This window comes from Prionailurus bengalensis, chromosome D1 (genome assembly GCF_016509475.1).
Source record: "Prionailurus bengalensis isolate Pbe53 chromosome D1, Fcat_Pben_1.1_paternal_pri, whole genome shotgun sequence".
NCBI lineage: Eukaryota > Metazoa > Chordata > Mammalia > Carnivora > Felidae > Prionailurus > Prionailurus bengalensis.
Genome location: NC_057346.1, coordinates 43,169,756 through 43,181,454, shown reverse-complemented (window position 1 = coordinate 43,181,454; position 11,699 = coordinate 43,169,756). Strand labels below are relative to the sequence as shown.

At 38.1% G+C, this 11,699-nt stretch overlaps 1 protein-coding gene across 1 annotated transcript in view; it reads left to right on the top strand.

The window, feature by feature from the left end:
* The first annotated feature begins 3,151 nt into the window (after positions 1–3,151).
* Positions 3,152–11,699, top strand: part of NAALAD2 (N-acetylated alpha-linked acidic dipeptidase 2) — a 64,890-nt gene continuing 56,342 nt past the window's right edge. The window contains exons 1-2 of the mRNA XM_043579962.1: positions 3,152–3,385; positions 4,135–4,246. Coding sequence (XP_043435897.1) covers positions 3,304–3,385; positions 4,135–4,246 — 194 coding nt within the window. The 5' untranslated portion in view covers positions 3,152–3,303. The remainder of the gene's footprint in view (positions 3,386–4,134; positions 4,247–11,699) is intronic.

Here is an 11,699-nt window from a genome sequence, read left to right as displayed (position 1 = left end):
ATTGAGTTACCCCTTTCCCTTTGGCTATTTTGGCCTAATAGTTGGAGTTATATGCATTTACCCTTAGCCAAGGGTAAAACCACATTTATACCGAGAGTTTGTGTGCCTTTGGAGTATCTCATGACTTTGGAATGTTATGGAAACAATGAAGTTTCCTCACCAACAATGGGAATAAAATAAAAAATGGCTCCCACTTTCAAAATTTATTAGATACTATACTTTTTCAGGCAACTCTGGCTATTATTAAGCTTCCTGGGCCTTCCAGACTAGACCCCTAGAGTCCAAAGGAAACTGCCTCACTGATATTCCCACCAAAACACTGATCTCAAGGAAACCAAGACCCAAACCTCTCTCATTGTTGAAAGAGATGTTCTCTCAAATGATGATTTGGAAATATTGACAAGAGCAATCCAACAATTGGCCTCAGGGAAAAATATTAGAAATCTAATAATTGTTGGTTTAATATACAAACAAAGATAACCCTGGTTTAGATCTAACAATCCTGCCTTGCCAGAAGTCCTAGAATTCCTACTACTTACCATTGTACATGCATTAAACAATTGGTCTACAATTGGACAAACTAACAGTGTTTGGGAATGTTGGTGGGGAAATATTAAAAAGGCTGCAAAAAGTACCTACCTTGCTTGTCTCACCTGTCCAAAGTATAATCCAAAAAAAAAAAAAAAAAAACTATTCACACAAATGGGTTTCATACAGCATCCCTGTCTCATGGATATAAATGTGTTGTAATTATGGTTTATTTTTTCATTGGACCAAAGCTTTTCCCTTGTAGATAGTCCAATGCTTATTCTGTGGCTAAAAGTCTGTTAGAAAAGATTATCCCTCCTTGGGGAACCCCTCTTAACCTTCATAGTGATTGGGGAGGTCATTTTACCAGTCAGGTGCTTCAACAAGTCTGTTGGACAGTTTTACAAATTCCATTGTGAATGCCATCTTCAGTCCTCAGGGTTAGTCAAATGCACTAACAGCACTAGTTGGCAAAATTTGTACAGACCCTCCAAATACCTCCAAAGCATTGCTGTTGGTCCTCTAAATCTCAGATCCACCCCCTTTGGGACTCAGAGACCCTCATCCTTTGTAGCACAGTGATGAGGTGGTCACAGGATGTCCTATGTACTTGGCCCTTGCCTCCTCTGACTCACAGTTGATAAAAGGAGATCTACTTTAGTATTGTAAAGGCCTAGTTGCTTCTATTAAAAATAACCATGCTTTGGTAGAGCAATCTTTTCACCATGTACTCCTGGGAGACCTCAAATATTCTGCAACCTGGAGATTTCATCTATTGGAATAGACCCCCTCCAGAAAGGCCTCACTGGAAAAGCCCTTATCAGAAACTGCTAACCAACCCTTGGGCCATTAAACTCCAGGGAATAGATTCTTGGATTCACATGCAAAGAAAGCATCAAACCCTGACTGGAACTGCACACCAGCTGGTGGTGACATGAAAGTAAAGATTTGAATCGAAACAGACAACATCTGACGAGACAGCTTTCCCAAGATGTCCAGACCAGGCCTGTAGCCCTTTTTCTCGCTGTTTGCTGCTGCTTGATCTCTTGTGGAAAGAAAATATTCTGTCTGCATTTCACAAATTCTTGCAAAAGGAGGAAACCTGTTCTTTTGTTTATGGCCTTTTGGAAACAATCTTATCACTATCCCGTGAGCTTTCTCTGAAGGGTTAAGGTTCAGAATTCACAAAAGTCTTTTATCTTGAACTACTGACTCCTGATTCTAACCCAGAATCGTGGTTTCTGAATGTACAACTTTACATCTGTATTATCGATAACATATTTGCTTCCAAACGGTTCGTTTTAAAACATCTTTGAAGTTTTGCAACAAGTTCATCAGCTACTGCTTCATATTTACGCCTGTACTGTATCTTCCAAAACGCACTCAGTTAACTTTCAGTGTGCTCTTGCTGTATCCACTAATCTGATTTCGTGGTTGTTTTAAGTGGGGGACTTCCAGGAAACATACATGACTTCAGTTCTGCCTTCCTAAGGCGGAACCTTGCTCCCCTAAATTGGAATAAAAGCCAATAAACCTTTTCGTTGGCTACTTTCTGACCTAGAGTCTTGGTTGAGGGCAATCCTACAGTTTGGAATTGTCACTTTATTACTTTTGCTTTGTATAGTTATTTTAAGTGTTGCGTTTTGCTCCCCGTCAAACTTTTGCATAAATGGTGTTTTGAAAAATGCGATGCTAGCTCAGTGCTTCAGAGATGACTTCCAATGCTTATGACTTTGAGAAGATATGGACTTGAGCAGGGAAGTGCCTGAGAATTCTGCCTCCAAGTCTTTTCTGTTACCATGTGGTCTTTAGTGGCTTCCGACTGGTATGTTGTACTTTCCCTCGCACATGGGACGTGACAACCAGGAAAAGTCCTTCCTGGACCCAAGGGACAAAACCACTAAACATGGAAAACCTGACTCTTGCTCAGTGATGCTTTTGAGGAGAGATATTGGTCAAAGAGAAGAAATGTAAAAATTAACAAAGGTAAATTTAACTAAAATGGAGTGAAGAGGCCAGAAGAGGGAAGCTCTCACACTCTGCCACTCATCACCAATTGCAGATGCAGACCAGAAGAGCCAGAAGAGATGAACCTTGCAAGGGGATATACCCCAGCACAAGGAAGGAAGGAAGGTTTTCTCCTCCCCCAGCAACTGCTCAGCCAATGAGAGACCGTCATAACTCAGCCAATGAAAAGCCAGTAAACTTTAAACTCCTACAAAGTAAACTTTGTACTCCAATGGACTTGTTTAAAGCAGCCCTCCCAAGTGCCCCCACCCCTCCATAAAAGAGCATTAATCTCCTTGGTTCTCCTGCCTTGCCTATGGTTTTGCTGTAGCAAGGCATGTTTGGAATTGTAATTTTCTGCTATTCTTGACTCATTTTTGTTGGCAGATTAACTGTTTTATTTTCAAGGTTGACAGTTGAGTTATTTAGGAAACAATTAGAGATGTTTTCCCGGCAGCCACCCCCTCCCCATCCCCCCAGAGCAGACTGTCCCGGTTTTTACAGGATCAACAGAATGGAAGTTGCCTGCCAATGGGAAGGCTCTGTCTCCTCCCCTCGCAGGAATTCCTCTTTCCCCGGGAAGGCCCCCTGAGGACCAGAGGGGCAACGAGTTGTTTGGGCCTGGTTGGGAGGGTGGAGGCAGTGGCCAGGCTTTGCAGAAAGCCTGCGGGTGGGCGGGCTCTCACCACCTTCCCGGGGTGCTCTCTGTTGGTCTGCAGGCTAGAGGCCCGCTCTGGTCAGCCCCCTAAGCTCGGTCCTCAGGGAGGCATGGCGAAGTCCAGGGGCCGACTCTACCTTTGGATGTGCTTGGCTGCGGTGCTGGCATCTTTCCTGGCAGGATTTATGGTGGGTAAGTACGAGCCCCGTGTCCCCAGAGCCCCGTGTCCCCAGCGCGGGGCTGGCGCTTCTGGCTCTGATGCTGGGGAGGAGACACAGAAAGCCTGGAGGCCCTGGCGGGGCTCCCTGAGCTGTGGCCAGCCCCGCGGAATTCAGCCCAGCTGGAACCCCGGTGGGATGACTTTGACCTTCCTTATAAAGTGCGACTGAAATCCACATTCATTAAAGTTTACAGCGAGTTGAGGATACTGCCAGGAGCTGTTAGGAAAGCAGGTCAGAGCTGTCACTATCTACCTATCCACAGGGATGAAAAGATGATTTCATTTACAAGCACGCTTAACAAGCCAAAACTAGCAAGGAATGTGGACAGCACTGAAAAAACTGCCCTTCCTTCCTCACTTACTAAATAGATATTCGTGGAATGTTCCTTGAGTGTCAGGCCCTGTGCTACAAACTAGACCACCCCGAGGAGAATGAGAAAGACAGGCCCCGCGCCTTGATGCAGAACATGTAGAAAGAGAAGTTCTCTCTCTCACATAAAACTAGTTTTAACCCACCCCAAATTACATTGCACAGCAGAATTTGAAGGATTTCTGAATTTAATATGAACATTTTTGTAAAGCCTGCTGTGAACTGTTTCTTATGCAAGCACTATTTTTTGGCTTCTAATGTTTATAAAAGCTAAAAACAATTATGTCTGTATGTAACATGTATATATGTATATATTCCCCCCCCCCCCCCGTTCCCCACTCCCCCCCCCAGGCTGGTTTATTAAGCCTTTCAAAGAAAGCACCACTTCACTGGGCTATCATCAAAGTATGCGGTGGAACCTGGTATCTGAGATGAAAGCTGAAAATATTAAATCATTTCTTCGGTAAGTTTGTCTTGATGTTTATTGCAGAGCGTTTAAAAACGTTTTTTTGCAGAGTGGGAAGTCTATTACAAGTGGCTATATTCACATAGGTAAACTTTGTGTGAAATTAGGTGATATCACATTAATTTATGGTAGCTTAAAATGTCCCTTTAAACCACTCAGCGTACGATGTATTTGAATGTTCCAGGAGTGGGTTTTTCTTCCCCAACTTCATCTACAGAAAAAGTATGTGGTTGCTTTATTCTGAGATGTTTCAACTTCATGTAACTTTAGACTGCAGCTGAATGTTATTTCTTCCTCATGCTTAATAAGCAGTTTTAATGAACATCGCATTCTGTCAGGAAGACTTATACAAACTCAGATTTAAAGGAGGCGAGATGAAAGTTGCAGATTCTGTCTGCCACAAATTAAACGTTTGTCCCACGTTGCAAATAGAAGTCACACGGATGGGACAAAATGAGAGCAAACGATCAGTGTAAATCTACCAGCCTCTAAGCATGGAGAAGAGTGACATTTGGGGGAGTGGTGATGAACTCCTTAAAGGCAGTCACCATGACATTTACGTGTCATTAAACAAATACAAACAAAACCCAGCTTTATTGAAGTATCATTTACATAAAGTGAACTGCATCCTATAAAGCCTAAAATTTGAGAGTATTGACAGATGTGTAATATTCCCAACATACCACTTCTTCAATCGAGATTCAGAAATTTTTACATCATGCAATCTTCACTTTTAGCCCTAGGCAATCACGGATCATTTTTTTTTTTTTTTAAGTTTATTCTGTGAGAGACAGAGAGAGAGTGCATGAGTGGGGAGTGGTAGAGAGAGAGAGACAACACCAATCCTATGAGGGGCTCTAACTCACCGAACCATGAGATCATGACCTGAGCTGAAATCAGGTTCAACGCTTAACCCACTGAGCTACCCAGGTGCCCCCCAGTCATTGATCAGTTTTATGTCACTATGGCTTCTTTGCATTTTCTAGAATTTTATGTAAATGGAATCATACAGTATGCACTCTTATGTGTGTGCCTGCTTTCATTCAGCATAATAATTTTGGAATTCATCCAGGTTGTTGCATGTATCCGTTCATTGCTTTTTACTGCCGAGTAGTATTCCATTGTGTTCATATACTGTAATGTGTAGTTGTTGGACACTTGGGTTGTTGGTAGTTTTTGATTATTATGAACAAAGCTGCTGTAAACATGAGTTTACAAGTATTTGTGTGGACATACATTTTCATTTATCTTAGAAAGGTTGTATTGGATGATAAACATGTTTAACTTTTAAAGAACATGCCAAATAGATTTCAAAAATAATTGTAATGTTTTACATTCCTACCTATTATGTGTGAGTGTACCAGCTCTTCCACAACCTGGTCAGTACTTAGGATTGTCATTTTACTTATTTAAAAAAAATTTTTTTTTAATGTTTATTTATTTTTGAGAGACACAGCCTTAGTGGGGGAGGGGGAGAGAGAGAGGGAGACACAGAATTTGAAGAAGGCTCCAGGCTCTGAACTGTCAGCGTAGAGCCTGACATAGGGCTCAAACCCAGAACTGTGATCGTGACCTGAGCTGAAATCTGACACTCAACCAACTGAGCCACCCAGGCGCCCCAAATATTGTCATTTTAATTTTAACTGTGCTAATATATATGTAGTGGTACCTTATTATGGTTTCAGTTTCCATCTTTCTTATGACTAGTGATGTAAAGCATCATCTCCTATGCTTATTAGACATTTGCATATCTTTTATAAAGTTTCTGCTCACATATTTTCCTATTTTAAGTTGTTTTCTTATTATTGAGTGGTAGGAATTCTTTATGTATTCTGGGTACAATTCCTTTGTCAGACCTGTACTGTGAATATTTTCTTCTATTGTATGGCTGGCCTTTTTTTGTTCATGGAGGTTTTGAAAGGCAGAAAAGTTTAATATTGGTAAAGTTCAGCTGACCAATTTTTGCTTTTCTGTTTCATACTCTATGTGCTCTCTAACTTTGCCTATAAGAAGTTGTGAAAATTTTCTTCTATGTTTTCTTTTAAAAGTTTTATAATTTTAGCTTGTATACTTAGGTCAATGGTCTACTTCAAGTTAATTTTTGAGTATGGTATGATGTAAGGGTTGGCAATTTTTTAAATACAAATATTCAGTTATTCCTGCAACATTTGTTGAGAAAAAAACCTCTATTTCTGCCTTGAATTGCCTTGACACCTTTGTCCAAAATCACTTGACCGTGTATGTGAGGCTTGGTTTTAGATTTACATTTTCTTCTATTGACCTCTATATCTCAACACTACACAGTGCTGGTTAGTGTAGCTTAATAATATGTCTGAAAATGAGGTAGAGTTAATCCTACAAATTTTTCTTTTTAAAAATTGCCTTGACTATTTTAAGCCATTTGTATTTCCAAGTTAATTTTAGAATCAACTTCTGAATTCCTACAAAAAAAAACAAACCCTGCTGAAATTATTAAAATTGCATCAACTTAATAGATGAATTTAGAAGAGAAGCGGCATCTTTAAAATATCGAGCCTTTCATGGGGCGCCTGGGTGGCGCAGTCGATTAAGCGTCCGACTTCAGCCAGGTCACGATCTCACAGTCCGTGAGTTCGAGCCCCGCGTCGGGCTCTGGGCTGATGGCTCAGAGCCTGGAGCCTGTTTCCGATTCTGTGTCTCCCTCTCTTTCTGCCCCCCCGCCATTCATGCTCTGTCTCTCTCTGTCCCAAAAATAAATAAATGTTGAAAAAAAAATTTAATAAAATATCGAGCCTTTCAGTCTCTTTATTCATTTGTCATAGGAAGGTTCTACAGTTTAACTTTTCACCCACGGAGAGATTTTTTACATTCAGTGTTTCTATATTATGATTAAGCTGCTATTAATATTTGTGTATAGGTTTTACATGATCATAGGTTGTCATTTCTCTTGCATAAATCCCCTTGCTAAGTTGTATGGTAAATATATTTTTAGTTTTAGAAGAATTTGCCTAACTGCTCTTTAGGGTGGCTGTATCATTTTATCTTTTCCATTGACATTATCATTATTTTTAATTTTACCCCTTCTGACAGGTATATAGTGATACCTCATTGTGATTTTAATCTGCAGTTCTCTAAGAGTTAATGGTATTGAATAACTTTTCCCATGTTTATTCATCATTTTTATACTCTCTTCAGTGAAATGTCTATTCATGTCTGAATTTTTTTCTATTAGGATAGGTTTTTTATTGTTGCTGCTGTTCTTTTGTTTTTCTGCTGTTGAGCTTTGAGAATTATTTATATTAAAAAAATTTTTTTTAACATTTATTTTTGAGGGAGAGCGTAAGGAGGGTAGGGGCAGAAAAAGAGGGAGACACAGAATCCGAAGCAGGCTCCAGGCTCTGAGCTGTCAGCACAGAGCCCAATGCAGGGCTCGAACCCATGAACCATGAGGCCATGACCTGAGCTGAAGTCAGAGCTTAACTGATTAAGCCACCCAGGCAACCCTAGAATTCTTGGTATTCGGATATTCTACTCTATTATTTGTCTCTTCATATCTTTTTTTTTTTTTTTTAATTTTTTTTTTTTTCTTTCAACGTTTTTATTTATTTTTGGGACAGAGAGAAACAGAGCATGAATGGGGGAGGGGCAGAGAGAGAGGGAGACACAGAATCGGAAACAGGCTCCAGGCTCTGAGCAATCAGCCCAGAGCCTGACGCGGGGCTCAAACTCACGGACCGCGAGATCGTGACCTGGCTGAAGTCGGACGCTTAACCGACTGCGCCACCCAGGCGCCCCTGTCTCTTCATATCTTAACAGAGTCATTTGTAGTTAAGAAGTTTTTAATTAATGAGGTCAAATTTATCAGTTGTTCCTGTTATGGATGATGCATTTAGGTTCATATCTAAGAACTCTTTGACTAACCCTAGATCCCTTTTATCCTCTTTCCCCTGCCCCCAAATTTTATACTTTACATTTTACATTAAATTTGTGATTCATGTAGAGTTAATTTTTACATAAGATGTAAAGTTTGGCTGAGGTGTATTCTTGTGTCTATGGATGGCCAATTGTTCTAGCACCATTTGTTGAAAGGCTTTTCTTCCATTTAATTGCTTTGCACCTTTGTCAAAAATTAGTTGGACTTATTTGAGTGAGTCTATTTCTGGGTTCTCTATTCTCTATTACTTTGTATGTCTACTTTCTGCTAGTACCACATGGTCTTCATTATTGAAGCTATATAATAAGCCTCCGCAATGTGTACAATAACTCTTCCCGCTTTGTTTTTCCAAACAATTGTTTGAGCTATTCTGTATCCTTTTCCCTTTTATAGAAAACATAGAATAAACATACTTCTGTCTGCAAAGGCATTGCTGGGATTTTGATTGTAATTGCACTAATCTTATAGACCAGTTTGGGGTTTTGACATTTTTCCCATGTCCAATCTTCTAATCCATAAACATAGCAAGTCTCTCCAATTATTTAGGTCTTTTTTGATTGCTTTTACCAACATTTTGTAATTTTCTGGATGCAGATCCTAGATCTGTATGGTTAGATTTATATCCAAGGATTTCATTTTCTTCAGAGAAATTTTAAGTCATCTGGTGTTAAATTTCAGTCTCCACATATTTGTTGTTAATATATAGAAACACTGTTGATTTTTATGTTGGCCTTGCCTCATGTGGCCTGTGGAAACCTGTGTGTTTGGAAGTTTTTTGTAGATTCATTGGGATTTTCTGTGTAGACAATTATGCCATCTTTAAATAGGGACAATTGTATTTTTACCATTCCAAACCATACACTTTTTACATGCGGATTTTTATTTGTTTGTTTTGTCCTTATTGTGCTGACTGGAATTCCAGTAGTATGTTGAATAAGAGTGAGAGCAAACATCTTTTTGTTTCTAGTCTTGGGGAAAGCATTCAGTTTCATAATGAAGTGTGACATTGTCTATACATTTGTTGTAGATGCTCTTTATCAAGTTAAGGAAACTCCCCTCTATTCCAAGATTGCTAGGAGTTTTGTTTTGTTCTTATTTTTGTTTTATCATGAATGGATGTTGTTACTGTCAAAAGGTTGTTTTCCTGCATCAACCTATATGATCATGATTATTTTTCTTTATCTGGGTTATTCTTTTGCTTTTTTACTGATTTTGGCAGGGTGGGGATCAAGTTATATCAAGAAGGGAGTCACAATCACTAGGAATGTGAAAATGTATATTTTTCCCATTAATTATGTAAATTTTTGCTTTATATATTATGAATTTCATTGATTAGACATATATACCTTAAGATTGTTGTGCTCTTAAGACAGAACTACCCTTTTATCTTTATGAAATATCCTTTCTTATCTTTGGTGATCACTATTTTTAAGTCTATTTTATTTGGTATAAATATTACTCCGTCAACCTTCTTATGCTTAAATTTACATGCTTCCATCTACTTTTAATCTATCATTTTCTTTAGAATTCAAATGTACCTTCAACAGAAATCATTTAATTGCAACTTGATGTTTAATACATTTTGATAATCTTAATTAAAGTGTGTCCTCTGTAGGCAGCAGATAGTAGCAACTTGCTATTATATTCCTTCTGATAATCTTTTGCCCTTTAATTTCAGTATTTAGTCCATTAACATATAATATAACTATTGATATGGTTAAAACTTAGGTCTACTAATTTATTGTTTTCTGTTTGCTGTGTTTATTTTCCTTTACTTCTCATTTTCTGACCTATTTTTGGTAGTGGGAAGAGTAGTTAAAATTTTATTTCATTTCAATTTATCTTTTGGCTATCCGTCCTTGCATTGGGTTTTTTAGTACATGCTGTAGTGATTATATCATACATCTATAACTCTTCACTCAATTACTTATTTTATTTTATTTTTTTATTGGAAAGAGAGAGCATGCAAGTGGGTTTCATGCACATCCCAACCTGAGGCTCAATCCCACAAATCTGGGATCATGACCTGAGCCAAAATCAAGAGATGCTCAACCAAACTGAGCCACCCAAGCACCCTACTTCTCTCAATTCTTAGTTATTTTTGGTACAGCTTAACATACAATATGGAAAACTCAGATTTCTATATTTCCATTCACCCTTTCCTCTATCATTCTTTATATTAGAGCTGTCAAAAGTAGCATATGTGCACTGCAATATTAACCTTACAAAACAATTATCAATTTTTCTTTGAAAATTATATGTTTTGAAATTCATTTAAGAGCTGAGGTGCCTGGGTGGCTCAGGAAGTTGATCATTGGACTCTTGATTTCATCAGGGGTCATGATCCTAGGGTCATGGGATCAAGCTCTGCCTTGGGCTCTACACTGAGATCTGAGCTTAGAGCCTACTTGATATTCTCTCTTCCTCTTGTGCTCTCTCTGTAAGATAAGAGTTAAAATAGTATTTTGTATTTAATTTCCAATGAGCTTCATTTGTTTCTGAAAAATTTTGGTTTTGCTATGATATTTCTATGTAGTCTGTGAAATTTTCTTAAGCATTTACTGCAATATTAACTCTGGTGATAACAAATATTCTGTAATTTTTTTCTATGTATCAAATCCTTATTTGATCTTAATTCTTGAAGCATACTTTTCCTGAATATAGATTGCTAACATGACCTTGTTTTCTTCCTCTTTCATAACTTTAAATGTTTTCATTGTCTTTTGTCTGGTATTGGCATCTGATGAGAACTTTACAGTCATTTAAATTTTATAACATATGTCATTTTGTCTTTAATTTTGAGCAGTTTTACCATGTGCCTAGTTTTCCTCAAATTTATTCTGTTTATGGCTCTCTGAGATTCTTGGATTTGTTAACTTCTGTCTTTCACTAATTTAGGAAGGTTTTATTCACTGTTTCTTAAAGTTTTCTGCAGATTCTCTTTTCCCCTTCTGAGACTCCACTTAAACCCTAGAATCAAATAAAGTGTGTGCAGTGTGGTATACTTCCTCCTTATCAATTCTGTGATTTAATGAGGTCATGAAGTTCCATCTTCATCTCTGGGTAAACTAGAGTGAGCTGTAGTAATGAGGAATGAAAACAGGTACATCGTCATCAAATTTGAGCTGATTTATGATTGAGGTGCATTAGAGATTAGGAAGCAAACTCAAAATGTCTGTTGAGGTGCTTGTTTAGAGATAAAGGAAAAGAATCAGGCAGTTAGGATGCATATTGTTTAAAGAGAGACTCGGTCTTTATTTTTCCTGCACTACAATATAAAGGCAAAATGTCTTATCAGTTGAGACAGAATACTTGTATTTAAATTGTGTAAGTTAAAAGATGAGATATAATGTTAATACTATCGAACTCTGTCTGCAGCATATTATGAAGTTGCTGAAAAAAGTCACCTAGAAAGATGTCAGAAGCAAAACTTAGTAATATTTTTGACCATTAAAATATGTTTATCTCTATTTTCCTTTAATGTGTAGTATAGCATAAGGTGATTAGTTATGTATAAATAGTTTATATAATTATATT